The 20537-nt window shown below is 50.2% G+C and overlaps 1 protein-coding gene across 1 annotated transcript in view; it reads right to left on the bottom strand.

The window, feature by feature from the left end:
• Window positions 1–3372: 3372 nt before the first annotated feature.
• The window catches only part of CCT4 (chaperonin containing TCP1 subunit 4), a 114250-nt gene continuing 97085 nt past the window's right edge, over window positions 3373–20537 (bottom strand). The window contains exon 14 of the mRNA XM_085612579.1: window positions 3373–3534. Coding sequence (XP_085468705.1) covers window positions 3520–3534 — 15 coding nt within the window. The 3' untranslated portion in view covers window positions 3373–3519. The remainder of the gene's footprint in view (window positions 3535–20537) is intronic.

Below are 20537 nucleotides of genomic sequence, written 5' to 3'. Positions count from 1 at the left end.
ACTGGAGTTTTTTTTTGATGAGTAGACGTGGGAGTAGGAAAGGCTTATTTGGAGTGTAAGGATACGACACGGAGGAAGGAGTTAAGGAGCCAGAAATGCACTTAAGGCTGAAGTGAGGGAAGAAGGCTGGATAGGGTGTACTAGATGCGAGAATGGAACTTGCTGTTGGCTGAGATAAGGAGAATGATAGTATAAAGAGGGTGAAGATAGGGCAGTCTGGATAAAAAGGTGTAGAAGATGAATGGGGTGATGTTTGAAAAAGTGATGAGGGAGGAATGGTGGGGGAGAGGAGTGAAAGAAAAGAGAATGAGTAAGGGGAAGTCTGCCAGGAAAGTGCAAATAAAATAATGTCTAATAACATGGTTCTTCTTAAAATTAGTTTTTATAGGACGGAGTGTATAACCTGGTCAGAAAAGGAGATACTTGCAGGGTTGCTGCTTATGTGGAAGAATATCTGCAGGCCACCTAGCAGTGAAAAAGAGTAATCTACAGATGGCTCTATGGAGTCCACGCCAGAGCAACAAAAGGAGAACCTTTGAGATGCTTTATGGAGTTTGACAAGGAGTAAAAGCAAGGAAGCCAGAGACTATGGACATATGCCTCTGCAAAGACTAGTTCCATTACTGGATATTACAAGTGAGCAAGGACCCATCTCAAGGTATGTACTGGGCACTGGTCAAAACAAGTCAACCAGCTACATAATTGCTTCACTGAAATCTATGGGGTTTGGTATCAAACACCTTGTATTAATAAAGCCACACTGATTCCAGTGATGGATTTATTAATACACACACCCAGAGGGTACCTTAGAGGTACCCCTTGAACCTTACTTGCCCTCTAGTGTGCTGGCTGACTGACTGATCCAATCCAGCCTGCCACCACAGACTAGTTTGACTCCCTAGGAGGTGAGCCTCTCCGAGGTCAGAAACAATGCGTGGTCTTGAGAGGTGCTTACACCTCCTCCTCCAGGAAGGCTATTAAATCAGCATGTCAAAGCTGGAGTTTTCAAAGGCCTGTGCCAACTTTGATATGCAACCCAAGGCTTCCCCAGACAGAGGAGATGCCACCCCCAGAGCCCATTTGGCACCAGGACAGGTGGGAACATTAGCTATGAAGGAGGCATGTTGCACTGCCAGGCTGGACACATCTCGGGGGTGAGAAGCCTGAAGTGAACACAAAGTTAGGGATTCAACCATCTTGTGTGTGGTGCGATGGAATTAAGAATTCTGGCCCGGTGGATGCCCGCTCCTCAAAGGAAGTGGTCATCTAGGAAGTGTAGCCCATTGGCTACTACCCTTCACTCCCCTTAACGCCCCAAAATAGAGTATTTAGGGGAACCCACCCCTCTGATACCAGGACATCAGATTTTGACGGACAAATAAAAGGAGTAGACAAAGAAGTGTGTGGACGTGAGAACAGAGGAGCAAAGAACTGACTTGGCGTCAATCCTGCCTGCTGCCCATAGCAATTATGGAAGTAACAGACTCATCCTACCACTGTGCAGACTTCAAGAAACTCAGAGAGCTGCCAGTGCTTCGCCAATCGTCAGATAAATTCCCTTGGAGAAGAGGAACTACTACTCTGCAGCGACCAAAGAAGAAAGGTCCAGTTCACTATCCTGCTGCTTTTCGGCACTACAGACGCAGCAGCTGCCCAGGAAAAGGTTGGTGCGCCCCTAACAGGTCAGATCCACCCTCCTTCCAAGTGTGGGGATGCAAGGACTGACCGGAGCTGCACAGTACTAATACCTGGGGTACCAGACCCCTTGCGGCAACCCAAGGTCTAGTCCGGACACAAACACCGAGGAAAACCGATCTGCACATCGAGGGACTATAGGGACAGTGAGACCCACACCGAGAGTGGCCCAGTTGGCCTGTTTCCCCTTCTTTGGCAGAACCAAAGCGTGAGTCTTTGACCAACACCCAACGCCTCAAAGCACATCTGCACTCGAGCCCCACAGCCAGAGTCTGAGGTAAGAGACTGTGCCAATTGGGTCCTGAGACCCACAAGAGCAGAGCCCATCCTTGGTGTTGGCCAGACCAGACTTCCAGTCACCACCTGCAGCCTCTTTCTGCAGGTCCTCACCAACCGCAAGTGCCTCCGGCAGCATGACCCCGCACCAAGACCCAACAGAACCAGTGCCCCACAGCCAGAGAAGTGGATCAACAGTGTCCCTACGTGCCCGAGCATCTAAAGGACCGAGCCCCCCCTATGGGTTCAATCTGACTGCCCCCCATTTAAGTGTAACCCCAGAAGTCGTTGCTGAAGATACTCCGGAGCGGGGCCTCGGGCCGGACATCGGGGTTGTTGAGGATGGCCCAGACATCATTGTGCAGGAATTCCCCGTGCAGCGCCTGCCAGTAGCACAACGCGCAGACCAGGCACAGGTCAAGCGGCAGCTCAAAGAGCCGGGGCCAGGCGGGCATCTGTTAGTTCAGCACCCAGGACAGTCCCAGTGCCCACCCTCTCCAGAGGAAGCTGTGACCTCCCAGCAGCAGAAGGTAAAGTCTTGGAAACGAACAGCCCCCTGCTACAGCTCCTTAGTTCTAACGACACGCAGACTGACTGCCGTTATCACCACAGGACTTGGAACCCAGCAGCACACAGGCTGCAGGGATTTCAAACATGGCTCGGGTCTCCTTGGATCGGATTTATTTCTAAATACGTCACTCAAAAAACAAATATCCAGGTTTGATGAAGGAAAGCGCTTGCGTTAGGATGGTGGGGGAGGGCTTATAATGAGCAGCAGCTGTTTTGAAGCACTTGTGCTGGCATCTGCCTTGCGGGAGCGAGTAGCAGCGGCGCAAGAGCCATATTTTTTCAATTAGCACGCCGCTGCCTGCTTCCGCAAGGTGGCTGCCAGCACAAGCACAAGTGTGGTTGAAAAGAAGCAGACAGATTTCAAAAGGTCATCTCCTAGAGCAGCGCATGCGCGCTGTCAAGGCGAGAGCTAAAAAGGACGCTACAAAAGGGAGATCTCCTTTATCTCGACACCTGGATTGGAAAGATTAAGTATGAAGTAAGAGAGCATAGAACAAATCACTGTTAAGGCATATGTAGACAGTCCGCTGCTCCGCTTGGCCCAATTACCAGCGGGGGGATGAAATGAAGGGTAAAGCAAGAAAAAAACCTTAAAAAAAAAGCTACAAATACCATAAAGACAACAACTTCTAAAAATCAATGACAAGGAATTATTATTATTTTTTTTTGTAATTAGAACCACGAGTGTGCAGATTGCGTCGGATATAGAATGGAGATGATGTGATACGGACCTCCCTGCCAGTATGCATTTCACTGGTCAGGTGCTTATACAGACAAAACTGTATAATTTGAATTATCCATTAAATGATAAGAAACAGCATGACACAGTAATTTTTCAAAGCAAAGTCTTTATTAAATTAGGTTGCAATAAGCAGAAATGTGTTATCTGTAAAGGGTCCAGGTCCGGAGCAGTCTTCAGTTCCAAAAACCACAATAGAATTTTTCTTTTCAATGCCACAGTTTTGTTAATGCACTGATCTATCTGGTGTTCACCTACAATTAAGAAAATATATAAGAATGAAACAAAATGTATAAACAACGGCAGCCACATGTAGCATGTATCAAAACAACAATTATCTGCAGCACAGGATCGCCTGCATGAATATAAACAGTTATACCACTTTAAAATATCCTTTATTATCAGAAAAGTGATCTCCATTTCAGGAGTGAAGAGACTTATGGACGCTAAAGTGTTGTGAACAGTATTAATTCTAGGTCACTCAGTGCTACAACCCAATCTACATATCTCCAATTTCATTTTGGCTGTGAAATATTGCTAATACTACGAAGGGTAAAGTCACACTGAGGAGACCAGAGCAACAGAATGAGAGCTTGAGAGTGGATTGAGCCAACCATTTCTGACTTCTAAGCATGGGCCTCCCCCTTGGGGGCTGTCAAACGTCCAGGGCATTACAGGAGTACAACTGAAGGAGCTTGTGGACATGAGAGGCAAAGAAGATGGAAAAGTATAATTCACTTAAATGAAGGTTTGGGGCACATAAATAGTTAAAGTTTATTTTATTGTACATATCCTGTGAGGCCCCTTCTTAGGGTCATTGGGCACCCAAAAATGACTGCATTAACTTTTAGGGGGAAGAGAGGTTTATCACAGCTGTAGGAGGTCACTCCCGTCTCCCACTTGTAGCACTCCCGTCTCCCACTTGTAGAAACTGGTGTACCTGCCGGGTGACAAATGCCACATTAGGGACACCAGCCCAGATCCTTTGTTTCTCCAGGTATAGTCTGACTTGACAAACTTGCTCTGTTCAAACCCTTGTTTGCCATACCTGCCAACGGTCTTCCACGACGCTGGTAACCATCAGAGTGAAATTCACTCCTGCCTCGTTTCCAGTGTTGTGGCCATTCACAGACAATGATCTCCAGATGGAGGTCAATACACCAAGCCTGAGCAAGCTTAACTACCCTCCTGATCACAGTCCCTCCACATGTCTATCTGGTGTAAACACCAATGTTCTCCAATTGGATCAGGAGGCAACCTGGCTTCAACCCTCGTGTTATCCAGTTCAGGCTGGAAGAGATCACCAGCAACTATCTGACCTTTAGGTTTTAGATCTATCATTAGTTGAATTTGCAGTCACTCTTTTCTATATGTAGGCTCTGGCTTATGGGGACCCTAGTACTTATCGTGGGTGTCCCTAGCACCTTTAGATATCTTACCACCAGAAATCTATACCGTACCATGTACGTTTTAATATACTGGTGCCTTAGACAAACACACCATAGGGCTTTTAGCAGGGAACAGCACACTTTTACTAGCTGTCACCATCAGACAGAAGGGCCCTCGATAGGACTGTGCAACTTACCAGACATAAGGTCACCAATACATCACAGGGGGACCTACTAAGAATCAGAGACACGTTGTGCTTCTGATGTATGGTTATATGAAAGTACATGTCCTCCAGGTCAAATGTGCGGGGGAATTTACCTTCCATCGTAAATGTTATTGCATCATGTAAAGGGGTTATCTAGAACGTCTCAGTTCAATTTGGTCTGAGTGTGCAAAGAAATATGCAGAGTATGCCCCCTTAATTTCTTTGCTTGGGCGCTTCAGTTTTTCGAGCATTTTCTGCATCTCATTTTTTAGAAGGAATTTTACATGGTTCTTTTGTAAGTTATCTCGTGGGGTTTTTATCAATTGGAAGTTATACATTTTATATCACATCGTGCTCCTATTTGGACCAAAAGGGTGGGGAATGCGTCAAAGTGCTCCAAAAAAAAAAAAAGTTACCTACCCGTAACTACAGATCTGCAGTGTTAGCATATTTCTGGGATACACATGCTTGAATTATTCACAGTCAAGCTGCGACACCTCTGTACCCTTAAAATAGTTTTAAGAGTCAATGTTGATTTTAACAGTTAGAAAAGGTCCCAGATGGATGGGGGCCACTACAGGGCTCTTCGCAGGCGTAGCTCTGATAGACTTGGGCAAGCCAACTACATGGGTCACAACCTACCTTTTATGGGTGGCAAACCGGTCTACTTCTTGAGGGCTCCAATTCTAAGTAACTATTTAGTATCTGGAAGGTGATTACCAGTTTGTGACTCCAGCTGAGGAGATCTGTAAAGTCACTGTTCACATCTGGCAGATGTTCCGTCAGCAAGGATATGTAATGGTGAATCACCCAATACTGTCTGGACAAATGTAGTTTGCACCCCTATTTGGTACTATATGCAGTACATGACTATTAGGTTGCCCATTTGAATGAAAACCATCTTGAAGCGAATTCTCATCCAAATAGCTTGTTGTCCTAACACTAAAGCAGCGAATTCCAAAGCCATGTGTAGGAGACATTGCGGGTAGGGGGTGGGGGGTGGGCTCACCAACCCATGACAGAGGCACCTGTATTGATGGACCCTTCCTGCTGCGGTTTGAGAAATGACCTGCACAGAAAACAAGTTGGTCTTGCTTTACCACTGCAACTGGTGCCGACACTGGGCTCTAGCAACACCAGGTGTATACAACTTCCTCGCATGTGACCATTGCCTGAAAAGGCACTCCTGGAGAAGGCTGGTGTATAACCTTGCAGTGGGAGCTAGTACAGTAAATGACCCCATCATTCCCAGCAGTTATATGATTCTCACTGCCAGAGGGTGCTATGTTCGGTAAATGGAATCCGACCTTTAAAATACAGTCACACACTTGGCGTTGGAGTAAGTTTTTTGGCTTCCAGGAAAGCCTGGGTTTGCAGAGTACACCAGAGTGACTTTTCTGTACAGATTACAAAGTCTTATTAGTGAACTAGAACGGTTTGTTGGGTTTGGGGAAGGTGTATGCAAGGACCCCTTTACCGGCTAGTCGTCCAGGTATAGAAAGACATGAAAAGGAGTACGCCGGATGTGCGCTGCAACTCTAGCTAGACATTTGGTGAACATACCGGGCAACGTGATCTTGAATAGAAATATTCAGGATATTGTCTGCCCTGCAGCTGACTTTCTTGAAAGGACTGCTGTGGCAGTTGTCATGGTCAACAACAGTAACTGACAGCTATGAAGAGGATTCAACGACAACCCCATCAAAAAGTTTAAAATACTGTTACAGTACCAATGAGGCATAGGAAAAGGAGTTGGAGGATTCAATTTAGTCAGCCCCTTGAGAAACCGCATTACAATGGGGGATTTGAACAAGAAGGCTGAACGGGGAGACAAGGCAGCCAAGTACCTATTTACAGTACCCACTGCATACCCCCTTTTAGCTAGGCAGTGTGTGAACTGAAGGACGTGTGACAGCCAGGCTCGCAAAGGGTCCACATTGCTGTCCGAGCACCAAGCTACAAAGCTGTTCCACCTCCAAAAGTAAACTGATTTTGTGGAGGGGCAACAAGCTACCAGAATTACACTGACCACTTCCAATGGCAGCTGAAAGGCGCTTAACTGTCTCGCTCAATCTCCAGCAATGAAGGTGGAGGACTCTGAGACTGGGGTGTAGCACCATGTCCCACCCAACTGGGAGAGGAGACCCGGTACGAATGGCAATCTGAGCAGGGACATAAGAGTTGAAGGTCTGCATACCACACCCTCCTTGGCCACTTCTGGGCAATCTGAATTACTTGGGTCCAGTCTTTGCAATTCTTCCTCAGAACTAGAGGAATCAAGGGTATGGGGGAGGGGGGGGGGGGGGTTGTTGACGGGAAGAGTACTGCAGCTGAAACTACCCCTTTAACTGGAACATATGCCCAAACGCTCCCGTCAACAAACACTGGAGGACGAGGGCGCAGAACAGCTGGAGCAGAGTATTTTAAAAGTAAGCGAATAAGTCCATCTGAGGCCTATCAAACCAGGCGAAGACATCCTGGACTAACTCCGTTAAATTATGCCACTCATGACCAGCAAGACACCACCAGCTTAGGCTGTTTATTCTGACATCCAGAGACCCCATTGGGTGACTGTCAAGGTATTTAGTTAGACAGCCAATGTTCCCAAGACCACAGTCTCAGCGTCTTAGACACAGGAGTCGACACCCCCAGTCCCCCTTGCCTCTCCATGTACATCTCAGTCTAATTGTCTATCAAGATGTGGCCAGATTGGATGGAAGGGAGGAAGGGTTTGAGCACCAACTTAATCCGTGCAGGTCTAGCAGGGGGATATGATGCACCTGTTCCTCCGAAGACCAGAGGCCCCTGATCTACTGATCCATCAGATGAGGATGACAAGAGTGGAGACATCCGTAACTACAGTGGCCATGGGCGGAGGGGTACTGAATGGCATCGGTTGGTGAAGGTTCACCTCATTTCCCCACCAAGCCACAACCGCAACAGTGCCCCCCACCCTCCTTTGTTGGAACCACGGTCTCTCGAGGCACCACTATAGAGCACTCATATTCCAATGCGCACATATATTACCAGTAGTATGCAGGAAGCAAACAGATCCTCAAGAACTTGCACACCTTCTGGAAATCATGAATCCGTTTCCTGGATGTCAAATCCTCTGAGGCGGAGGAAAGGAGTGGAGAAGGGTAGTGGTATCTAGTACTGAGCCTATGAACAAAAGATGTTAGAAGGGTTCTAGGTGCGATGTGGGCCTTTTGATCTTAAACTATGTCAAACAGTAACAAAACAGTCAACTTCAAAATGGCGCATCACCATCTCTGGCGAACCAGCTTTCAGCAGCCAAAATTGTACAGGTAGGGAAAGATGGGAATGCCTGACCTAAGATGGGCCACATCCAATTCATCATCACCTTAAAGGCCAGGGGTGCCAATGTCAAGGCAAACTGAAGCACCCCAAATTGCTAATCACCAGAATCCATCACAAACCGTAAGTACTTCCGGTGAGACCACATGACTGGAATGTGAAAATACACATCCTTCAGGGCAATAGACATCATCCAGTCTCTTCCAAAACCAACAAAACCTGAGCCAGGGTCAGCATTTTGAACTTAAACTTTGAGGGAAAAAATGAAATCCTCAAGATCTGGATCAGAAGTAGAACCCTGTCTTTCTAAGCACAAAAAAGTACCAGGTGTAACATCCTTGTCCAATCTCCTGCTTCAGAACTAACTCCACAGCTCCTTTCAAGAGAAGCACTGCCACGTCTTGGTGCAGGATGAAAAGGTGATCTTCTGGCAGAGATTGGGGGGGGGGGTGGAGCCTAAAGGAAGGGTAGGGTGAAACCTCTATATTATCTGAAGGACCAACTGGTCTGGAGTAATGGCGAGGGGGACACCCACCCTGACACATGCTTCACGTGGGCTTGGAGAGGCAAACTAGACCTGTTTTCCTGGTGGTGCAGGGGAGGAGACTTGATAGAGGGACCCATGGCCTTAACCTCTGGCTTTACCGCTGTACTATATAACAAGAAGATTCTGGGATTCGTTGAGCTAGAGATCAGTTCTGACATGGTCAGAAAGGAAATCCCCTTGAGAAGCCCTGAAAGCAGATGCAGTGGTAGGAACAGGAAGCACATCTGGGCTATGATACTGGAGATTGAGCTCTATGATGCAATACCTCTTTGGGGATACGACAAGCAGTACTGAAAGTCAGACTGAAAATTGGAAATCGGAGATTTATATAGTGAGTCATAGGAGCCCAATACGTACCCGCATTGTCAAAACGTCGACAGAAAAATCCCTTGACCTATATTTCATGTAACGAACATCTGTGAACTGTAACGGGTTTCCAAGGAGATGATTGTAAAGACCAAGAGGAGTTGTGGATTTTAACTGTATATAATCCCTTCTTGCAGCTTCTTCACACAGCGTCATCTGCACTATTGTCATTTGGACACTTTACCTACATGACGCAATTGTTTTTTAATTTCTTGTGTGAACTTCAGACACTTAACTGTCCATGAAGAAGCCCCTTTTGTATCCATTACAGTTTTGGTTTCAGTGAATGTTGTGATTGATTCAGGATATTGTTGATACACATTTAACGGTTTCCAGGAAAATGAGCCCCATGGGACCAGTGTTTTATATAGTATACATACCCACGTCCCGGTGGGCACATTGGGTTTGTCCTTGAACCTGTACAATGGACAGAACTTGAGGATTAGTCTGAGTAAACAGTCATTTCTGGGAATGAGAAAACCAAGAGCACCTCCTGCCCTGTGGCTGGTGTACGGGTACCAATATATGACACCCATTAGTAGAAGCTCCAGCATCTCTTCCTACAGAAAAAGGAGGTGGTCTTAACCCAGGACGGCTGAGTGGGATGCTGAGAATGGAGGGGGTGGGGGTGAATTTGTAGCTAGTTACCTTCCCTCACAATGGAGAAGCCACTGGTCTAATGTAATGCTTTTAGAGAGCGACAGGAAGTTCCGTAGCCTCTCCCCAAAAGCTGTAGTGCAACTGGGGGTGGGCGTGGCCTGTTTTGTAGCAGGGGAGCACCATGCAGTGCCACCTCTACCTTTTCCCTGCCCATTTCCACTATATGCTCCCCTTTGAACAATTTAAAATGTTGGAGATCTTGTAAGGGCTGCTGGTACTTCTCACTAGGGGTCCTTTCCCTGAGCCCCATTGCTTTTTACCTTAACTGGTGTGCTGCTTGCGAAAAGAAGGCTAGGGACGGAGACACTGTAGGGCACCCTTAGACTTTGGTGTGTCTGTGTCCTGTGAGCAATAGGTCAATGCTTGAGGAGAGGGACAAACATGAGAAGAGGAAGGAACCGTGGAGCTAACCACAATGAAAGCAGCACATGAGTGACAATGAAGTCTGTTAGAAAAACACTCCCACACTGGAAGGGTGGTGGTGTTCTCCCAGACATACACTGTGGTAGCTTGGCTCGAGTGGTCAGGAATCAGGCTCCGTGCTAAGCATACGAGATACCCAAACAATAACCATGCGTGCATCCGTTCCAAAAACGACTCTACACCGTAAAAATTATGAAAATATCCTTCTTTATCTTCTTTTTCTCTTAATTGCTGATTAGATAAATAAATAACAATCACAATATACAAACTTTTTAAATAGTGCAGGTCAAATAAATACTGGCTTAATGATTCAATAAATAGGGGTGATCATAAATAATGAAGGCATAAATATAAGTGCAATACATACAGGCAATTAAATATTCTGAGGCAATAAATACTGTAAACCAATAAATATTGTGGACCAATAAATACAGTGAAGCAATAAATAGGTTAAATACAATAAATACAGTGCCTCCAATAAATAATTAAAAGCTGACAGTGACACTCATAGAATCAGATCACATTTGAGATTACTATGGGCTAATTTGGCCCAGGCACAGCTTGTGGTTAGGTGGATGGCTTGAGGGTGTCTACTCCCTGGCTTGGACAAGGCTGAGGCCTAAACTGAGGTAGATTAAGGGGGGATACTAGAGATCTGGCTCTCCCACTCTACACAACCTCACTGAATTAGTCTCAGCTCACCCCTGGCACAGTCAGGCTGGTTCCAGCACCTCCCTAGCCCCTTAGAGTAGTCTCTCAGGTCTCCACAGGGCCTTAGGCGCCCTCTACTCCACTTACTGCCCTTTTTCTGATGCTCCGACGCCGCTGGAGTCGTGTCGACGCCGTGAGGCGGTTCCGGTTCGATGTCGGCGGCCTCGGCGCAATGTCAGTTCTTGACGACGCCGGTAGGCGGTTCCGGTTTCGATGTCGGCGGCCTCGGTTCGATCTCGACCTCCGATTCGATGACGTCGGGCAGTCTTGGCTCGGTGTCGACGTCGGGCGGCTCCGGTCCGATGGCGACCTCTGATTCGATGACGTCGGCCGGCCTTGGCTCGATGTCGACTTCCGGCGGCTCCGGAGTGCGATCTCCACTCCCGACCTCCGGCACGATTCTCCTCAGGTTCCGGCGACTCCGGAGTGCGATCTCCACTCCCGACCTCCAGCACGCTTCACCTCGGTCTCCGACGACTCCGGAGGGCGGACTTCACTCCTCCGATGACGCCGCTCACTCGACCTCGGGTGACTTCCTCCTCGACCTCTGGTACTCCTCACGACCTCTGACGGCGCCCTCTCTCGACCTCTGGCGGCTCCGGGTATGACGTCCGCTTCCCAGTCGGCGCCGCTTCTCCACCTCGGGCTCCAGGTCTCAGGCTACTCGACGTCGGACTCCAGGGAAACCAGTTTCCAGGTCAGGATCTTGCTGTTCTCTGTTTCTAAGGCCTGTTCCTGCTGTCCAGGTCCTTAGGATGGTTTTTCTTGCTTCTTCCCACACAGGGCTCCAGGCTGGGCTCAGTCAGTAGGGACTAGTATCAAGGGTGGGTTTATGGACCCCACTCCAGGCACAAGTTTCCACCCCTGCTGCTTCACTCCTTCCTCCTTCAAGTTTCTGCTGCTCTCTCCTCACCAGTCAGGTGCCAACTGCCAGCTCCAACTGCCAACTCTCTGTCTTAGCTTCCCAACATTCTAAACCGCCTCCAACTGTCACAGGGTTCTGGAATGTTCTGGAAGGTGCTGGTAGGTTCCAGTGGATGCTGGTGATGTCACAGGTGGCCACCATTTTGTGCTCCAGGCCCTCAGACAGAAGTTTCAGGGGTAGCTAAAATGGCTCCCTGAATCTGCAGCAACACTAAAAAAATCTGGTGGTTCCCAAAAAGGAAAAATTCAAACAGGGTTTGAGGCAAAAGTGGGACAAAATAAATAATGATGAGGAGGGACCACCCAAAGGGCTGACCGGTCTAACACGCGTCCCCCCCAGCTGAAAGTGGGGAGAGCTACCCAACCCCTTGGGAGTTCTCATCACTAAGGCGGAAATACCTTGAGAGACCGTCTGCATTGGCGTGGTCCACTCCAGGCCGATGTTCCACCTGAAAGTCCATTCCCTGTAGGGAAATAGACCACCTCAACAACTTGGGATTCTCCCCCTTCATTTGCATCAGCCAACGAAGGGGTCTGTGGTCGGTCTGAACCAGGAAGTGCGAGCCAAACAGGTATGGCCGCAACTTCTTCAGAGCCCATACCACTGCAAAGGCTTCTCGCTCTATTGCACTCCACTTCTGTTCCCTGGGAAGTAGTCTCCGGGATAGGAAGACCACGGGTTGATCCAGACCCTCTTCGTTGAGTTGCGATAACACTGCCCCAATGCCATGTTCTGATGCATCGGTCTGGACAATGAACTCCTTGGAAAAGTCTGGGGCCCTTAAGACCGGGGCCTCGCACATGGCTTTCTTCAATCTCACAAAGGCCTGCTGACAAGCCTCCGTCCAGACTACCCGTCGAGGTTGTTTCTTGGACGTGAGCTCCGTGAGGGGGGCTACGATGGTACCGTACCCCTTCACGAAGCGGCGGTAGTATCCCGTGAGGCCCAGAAAAGCTCGGACCTCAGTCTGTGTCTTGGGGGGTTCCCAGGCCATGATGGCCTCGATCTTCGCCTGGAGGGGTTGCACCGCTCCCCTACCCACCAAGTGTCCAAGGTACACTACCGACCCCTGCCCGATCTGGCACTTGCTGGCCTTGATCGTCAATCCAGCTTGTCTCAGGGCCTGGAGAACAGCTTGCAGGTGACGCAAGTGATCCTCCCAGCTGTTACTGAAGACGGCTATGTCATCCAGATAAGCAGCAGAGAAACTCTCCATTCCGGTGAGGATCTGGTTTACCAGGCGCTGAAACGTGGCAGGTGCGTTCTTGAGCCCAAAGAGCATCACACAGAACTGGTAGTGGCCATTGGGCGTGGAGAAGGCTGACCTTTCCCTTGCTCCATCAGTCAAAGAGATCTGCCAGTACCCAGAAGTAAGGTCAAAGGTACTTAGATATTGGGCAGCTCCCAGCCGGTCAATCAATTCATCCGCCCTAGGGATCGGATGAGCATCAGTTTTGGTCACTGAATTCAGTCCCCGATAGTCCACACAGAACCTCAGTTCTGGTTGGGCACCCGGTGGTGCAGCTTTTGGTACTAACACCACCGGACTGGACCAGGGGCTGCTAGAAGGTTCGATCACTCCTAGCTCCAGCATCTTAGTGACTTCACTATGAATGCTGGCCTTCACCTTGTCTGACATCCGGTAGATCTTGGACTTCACAGGTGGGCTGTCTCCTGTGTCCACGTCATGGACGCACAGGTGAGTCCTACCCGGTACAAGGGAGAACAACGAAGAGTACTGCCCCAGGACCTGGCGACAGTCCTCCTGCTGTTCAGGAGTTAGAGATGGGGAGAGAATCACTCCCTCCACCGACCCATCCTTCTCTTGAGACGCAAACAAATCGGGGAGAGGCTCGCTTTCCGCGTCCTCTGCTCCGTCAGTCACCATCAAGATGACTTCGGGCCTCTCGTGGTGGGGTTTGAGGCGGTTGGCGTGCAGCACCCGTAGGGGCTGACGAGGGGTCTTCAGGTCCACCAAGTAGGTAGCCTTACCCTTCTTCTCCAACACCTCAAAGGGTCCTGACCAGCGATCCTGGAGGGCGCTAAGCTCTCCTGGTTCGATCACCCACACCTTCTGGCCAGGCTCCAACTCCACCGGGTGAGCGTTGTGGTCATACCACGCCTTCATCACTGCTTGGCTGGCTTCCAAGTTGTCAGAAGCTTGCTTCCACAACTTAGCCATTTGGCTCCGGAAGGCCAGCATGTAGCTCACCACATCCTGGGGAAGCTTTCTGGGAGTTCTTTCCCATCCGTCTCTCACCAGGTTGAGAGGTCCACGTACAGGGTGCCCATACAGAAGCTCGAAGGGGCTGAAGCCCACTCCCTTCTGTGGCACTTCCCTGTAAGAAAAGAGTAAACAGGGTAGGAGGACGTCCCATTTCCTCCGCAGGCTTTCAGGCAGACTTCTGATCATGCCTTTCAAGGTTTTGTTAAACCTCTCCACCAGACCATTGGTCTGGGGGTGGTAAGGAGTGGTGAACCGGTATGTCACTCCACACTCCTTCCACATCGCCCGCATGTACGCTGACATGAAGTTGGTCCCCCTGTCGGACACAACTTCCTTGGGAAAACCCACTCGGGTAAAGATTCCCATCAGGGCCCTAGCCACAACAGGTGCTGTTATGGTCCTCAGAGGTATTGCCTCTGGGTACCGTGTGGCATGATCCACCAGAACCAGGATAAACCTGTGACCAGCTGTAGTAGGTGGATCTAACGGACCCACAATGTCGATGCCCACCCTTTCAAAGGGGGTGCTAACGACAGGCAGTGGTTCCAGGGGAGCTTTCAGCTTCACCCCTGTTTTCCCACTGGCTTGGCAAGACACACATGTCCGGCAGTAGGTATCGGACGACACTTTCATCTGAGGCCAATAAAAGTGTGGGACAAGACGGGCGAAGGTCTTGTCTTGCCCCAGGTGTCCTGCCAATGGTATCTCGTGAGCCAACTCCAGAAGGAAGGCTCGATAACGTTGCGGGACTACCAAGGCTCGTGACGATCCGTGTAGGGGTGCCTTGGGTTCACTGTAGAGGAGGCCATCCTCCCAGTAAACACTGTAGTTCCCTTCAGCGTTCCCTGCTGCCTGGGCTTCGGCCTGTCGCCTCAGCCCCTCAAGGGTAGGGCACTCCCTCTGGCCCTGGCAGAATTCCTCCCTGGACGGGCCTCCCTCCACGTGCCACTCGGCCGGGATGGGTAGGTCCTCCAGGTTGGTAACGTCCCCCACCGCAGACTCCTGGTCCACCACCTCCGGTGGCCTATCCGTCCTACGGGGTGTGGACGCCGAGGCAGGCTCCTCCTGTCCTCGGTTCTTCCCTTGACCGGCAGCTGGCTGGGCCTTTGTTCCAGGCTCCAGCCGAAATGAACTCCCTCTTCGGGTAGTCGCGGACCTTGTGCTAACACAGGCCCAGTCAGGTGTACCCAGCATCTCAGTGTGAGTCCGGTATTCCACCTCCTTCCAAGCGTTGTGCTCCATGTCATTCCCCAGCAGACAATCGACTGGCAGGGCTTACGGCAACTCGAAGTGAACCTGCAACCCACCCATTCAAAGGGAACCTCGGCCACTGGATAGTGGCCTGTTCTGCCGTCAGCCATCGCGGCTGGGTGGAGTACATCGGGAATTACCTGCTCTGGAGACACCAGTTGGCTACGCACCATAGTCATACTGGCTCCTGTGTCTCTCAGAGCCTCCCCTCTTTGGCCGTTGATGGTGACCCACTGCCCATACTTTGCGGTATTTGCGGGCACCTGGATCTTGGGAACCATCTCCCGTTCTCCCAGGGACACTAAAGGGACACCCGCCCACTCCCTTCCCTTAGTTAAGGGCATCTCCTCCCCGAGCACTACACTAGCTACTCCGGGGGTCTTTCCTCCAATGGGAGGGGGTGGTCGTTTCAGACACTTCGGATCTCCTTTATAGTGTCCAACGCCACCGCACTCGTAGCAATGGACAACCCTTGGCTGCTGACTCTGGCCAGGATTAGGGTTTCTGGGTGGGTTAGCCCTAGGGGTGAATCCTGTTCCCTTTCCTTGGAAGTTATTTTGGGGGCCTTTGGAGAACTCTTTTCTTTTCCCCTCCCTCTTTCTTCTGGGGGGCGCCCTGTCCGGCCTTTTGAGTATCCCCTCCAGTCCCCCTTGTGGACACCCGGGTACTAGCCCAAATGTCCGCCTCCTCAGCAAGCTTCCGGGGACTGGTCAGCTTGCTATCCACCAGGTGTTGCCGCAGTTCAGGGAAACATTTCTCAAGCAGGTGTTCCTTCAGTACTAGGTCAAACAACCCCTCGTAGTTCCTCACTTCACTGCCCTGAATCCAACCCTCTAGTGCCTTCTTTGCATAGTCCAGGAAGTCCACCCAATTCTGTGTGCCCAGTTTGTGACTACCCCTGAACTTCTGTCTGTACTTTTCGGGTGTTAGTCCAAACTTTCTTATGAGCGCCAGTTTCATGGTGGGGTAGTGGGTCTGCTCATCCTCTTCGAGGGCCAATAAAGCATCCCTACCAGCTGGAGGCATGTACTTGTACAATCCCCCTCCCCAGTACTTCTCTGGAACCCCATGGGCCCTTAACGAGACCTCATAGGCCGCTAGCCACTTGGCGATATCATCACCCACCCCATAGCTAGCTACTATGTCCTTTGGCAGGTAGGGTTTGGGTTCCCTGGTGTACTCTCGTTCTTCGCTGCCACCGTTAGGTACAGGGTGTGCCCCGATTCTCAGGATCTGAAGATCTATCTCTTTCAGCCTTCTCATGAGCCATCCTCTGTTCCTCCTTCTCTTTCTCCAGCCTTGCTAAGTCCCATGTGAGCTGCCTTTTCTCCCTCCGGTCTGTTAACTCCACTTCAGACAAGCCACCGCTAGAGGCACTGCTGCCCTTCCTGGAAAGTGTCCTGGGCCCCGCTGACAGGTTCCCCACCTCCGGTTGGTACAAACCAGCTCCCTCACTGTCGGGCTCTCTATCCCTGTCCTCCTCCTCAGCCTTGCTTTCTCGGCGTGCCTCCCCCCAAGCCCTTAAGCTGGTTTGGAGTGCACCCTTCTTTGCTCCTGGGGGACAATACACCCCCTCCCGCTGGCAAAACTCCCTGAGTTGGGCCACAGTGTACGTTTCAAAATTCTCCAGTACAAACTCCATCTTGCCCACTCAGGTCAGAGGACAGTTATTTGCAGTAACAATGCAGGGGGGTACCTTTCATAATACCTCCTCCCACCACCAGAGTAAATTTGGAAAAAACAAAAACCCACAATTAGGAAGGCCGCTTTGAGAAAACTCCCGGTGTAGGCCTATGGACTACCCACAGTTATTGTTGAGTATACGTAGGCACAGCTCTATCCCACCACTGAACACCAATTATGTTAGAAAAACACTCCCACACTGGAAGGGTGGTGGTGTTCTCCCAGACATACACTGTGGTAGCTTGGCTCGAGTGGTCAGGAATCAGGCTCCGTGCTAAGCATACGACATACCCAAACAATAACCATGCGTGCATCCGTTCCAAAAACGACTCTACACCGTAAAAATTATGAAAATATCCTTCTTTATCTTAATTGCTGATTAGATAAATAAATAACAATCACAATATACAAACTTTTTAAATAGTGCAGGTCAAATAAATACTGGCTTAATGATTCAATAAATAGGGGTGATCATAAATAATGAAGGCATAAATATAAGTGCAATACATACAGGCAATTAAATATTCTGAGGCAATAAATACTGTAACCCAATAAATATTGTGGACCAATAAATACAGTGAAGCAATAAATAGGTTAAATACAATAAATACAGTGCCTCCAATAAATAATTAAAAGCTGACAGTGACACTCATAGAATCAGATCACATTTGAGATTACTATGGGCTAATTTGGCCCAGGCACAGCTTGTGGTTAGGTGGATGGCTTGAGGGTGTCTACTCCCTGGCTTGGACAAGGCTGAGGCCTAAACTGAGGTAGATTAAGGGGGGATACTAGAGATCTGGCTCTCCCACTCTACACAACCTCACTGAATTAGTCTCAGCTCACCCCTGGCACAGTCAGGCTGGTTCCAGCACCTCCCTAGCCCCTTGGAGTAGTCTCTCAGGTCTCCACAGGGCCTTAGGCGCCCTCTACTCGTCTTACTGCCCTTTTTCTGATGCTCCGACGCCGCTGGAGTCGTGTCGACGCCGTGAGGCGGTTCCGGTTCGATGTCGGCGGCCTCGGCGCAATGTCAGTTCTTGACGACGCCGGTAGGCGGTTCCGGTTTCGATGTCGGTGGCCTCGGTTCGATCTCGACCTCCGATTCGATGACGTCGGGCAGTCTTGGCTCGGTGTCGACATCGGGCGGCTCCGGTCCGATGGCGACCTCGGATTCGATGACGTCGGCCGGCCTTGGCTCGATGTCGACTTCCGGCGGCTCCGGAGTGCGATCTCCACTCCCGACCTCCGGCACGATTCTCCTCAGGTTCCGGCGACTCCGGAGTGCGATCTCCACTCCCGACCTCCGGCACGATTCTCCTCAGGTTCCGGCGACTCCGGAGTGCGATCTCCACTCCCGACCTCCGGCACGCTTCACCTCGGTCTCCGACGACTCCGGAGGGCGGACTTCACTCCTCCGATGACGCCGCTCACTCGACCTCGGGTGACTTCCTCCTCGACCTCTGGTACTCCTCACGACCTCTGACGGCGCCCTCTCTCGACCTCTGGCGGCTCCGGGTATGACGTCCGCTTCCCAGTCGGCGCCGCTTCTCCACCTCGGGCTCCAGGTCTCAGGCTACTCGACGTCGGACTCCAGGGAAACCAGTTTCCAGGTCAGGATCTTGCTGTTCTCTGTTTCTAAGGCCTGTTCCTGCTGTCCAGGTCCTTAGGATGGTTTTTCTTGCTTCTTCCCACACAGGGCTCCAGGCTGGGCTCAGTCAGTAGGGACTAGTATCAAGGGTGGGTTTATGGACCCCACTCCAGGCACAAGTTTCCACCCCTGCTGCTTCACTCCTTCCTCCTTCAAGTTTCTGCTGCTCTCTCCTCACCAGTCAGGTGCCAACTGCCAACTGCCAGCTCCAACTGCCAACTCTCTGTCGTAGCTTCCCAACATTCTAAACCGCCTCCAACTGTCACAGGGTTCTGGAATGTTCTGGAAGGTGCTGGTAGGTTCCAGTGGATGCTGGTGATGTCACAGGTGGCCACCATTTTGTGCTCCAGGCCCTCAGACAGAAGTTTCAGGGGTAGCTAAAATGGCTCCCTGAATCTGCAGCAACACTAAAAAAATCTGGTGGTTCCCAAAAAGGAAAAATTCAAACAGGGTTTGAGGCAAAAGTGGGACAAAATTAATAATGATGAGGAGGGACCACCCAAAGGGCTGACAGGTCTAACAAAGTCAACCAATGGTAAGCAATGAGCAGTCTATAAGCCCACAGATCGAAAACAAAAGGCCTCGAAAAGTAGCAACAGAGGCGGCCAAAACCCTAGCAAGAGATGAGGACGGTCGCCTGTACGATCAAGGGGATAAAGCAGGCATATTGATTGCCTGGTTGGACAAGAAGGAAAGGGAAAATAGGTTGGTCCCAGAGCTCAAGAGTGCTACAGGTGCTATGTTAACAGAACCCCATGATATAGTACAGGCGTTCGCCACCCACTTTGCATAAGTGTACCGAAGCAAATCAGCTCTCCCGGAAGAGGACTCCATAGCCCTCCTGGCAGCCATCCAACTGCCCACCCTTTCTGACTCTGAAGCAGAGGTGCTAGCGTCCTTTCACGACCGATGATAGCCGCGGCGATCAGAGCATTAAAACCAGGGAAAGCTCTGGGCCCTAATGGCCTGCCAATCGAACTTTATAATCTTAGACCTGACAAATTGGCCCCCTCGTTAAAAAGCATGTTTGAAGACAGCAGGGACATGGGCAAACTCCCACGAGATCAGCGTATCGCCACGTTGGTGGCTAATCCCAAAGCAGGGAAACCTAAACAGGACTGTACCTCGTATAGGCCCATCTCCTTACTTAATACGGAGCCAAAAATCCTTGCGAATCTGTTGGCGCTTCGGCGAGTGATTACCACACTAGTCCACCCTGACCAATCTGGCTTCATGCCGCACAGAAATACCGCGCTTAATCTTAGAAGACTTCACGGGGTTCTGGGGTGACACGTCTCCATTCAGGAGGACGCCATTGTGTTATCGTTGGACGCAACAATGGCTTTCGACACTCTAGAGTGGACATACCTAATGGCAGTTCTGCAAAAGCTAGGCTTTGGGCCCAACTTCATAGGATGGGTGCGACTCCTCTATAGCGAACCGCTGGCACAAGTGGTAGACAATAACAATATATCATCCAGCTTTACCCTTGAAAGAGGGACACGACAGGCGTGCCCCCTCTCGCCATTGCTTTTTGCACTTTCCCTTGAGCCGCTGGCGGCCTGGATACAGAGACGCATCCATTAGGGGACTTAGGTGGGCAGCTGATTGGGAGGATCGCATCTCCCTATATGCATACGACATCCTCCTGTATCTGGCTTCCCCTCAGAAATCATTGACAGTGGTCCTTGATATCTTTAAGAGTTTCGGAAGAAACTCTGGCTATAGAATTAACTGGAGCAAATCACAGATCTATGTCCTGCACTGTAGCCCCCCCAAGAGTCCCGAATGGCTACCCAATTCAAACAGTGACGGACGGATTCACATATTTGGGCATCTTCATCTCCACAGATCCCAAGCTCCGTTATGACCGAAACCTCCTCCCACCTTTACAGTGGTTCAAG

This window comes from Triturus cristatus, chromosome 6 (genome assembly GCF_964204655.1).
Source record: "Triturus cristatus chromosome 6, aTriCri1.1, whole genome shotgun sequence".
In the NCBI taxonomy this organism is placed as follows: domain Eukaryota; kingdom Metazoa; phylum Chordata; class Amphibia; order Caudata; family Salamandridae; genus Triturus; species Triturus cristatus.
This window is presented reverse-complemented; position numbering and strand designations above follow the sequence as displayed.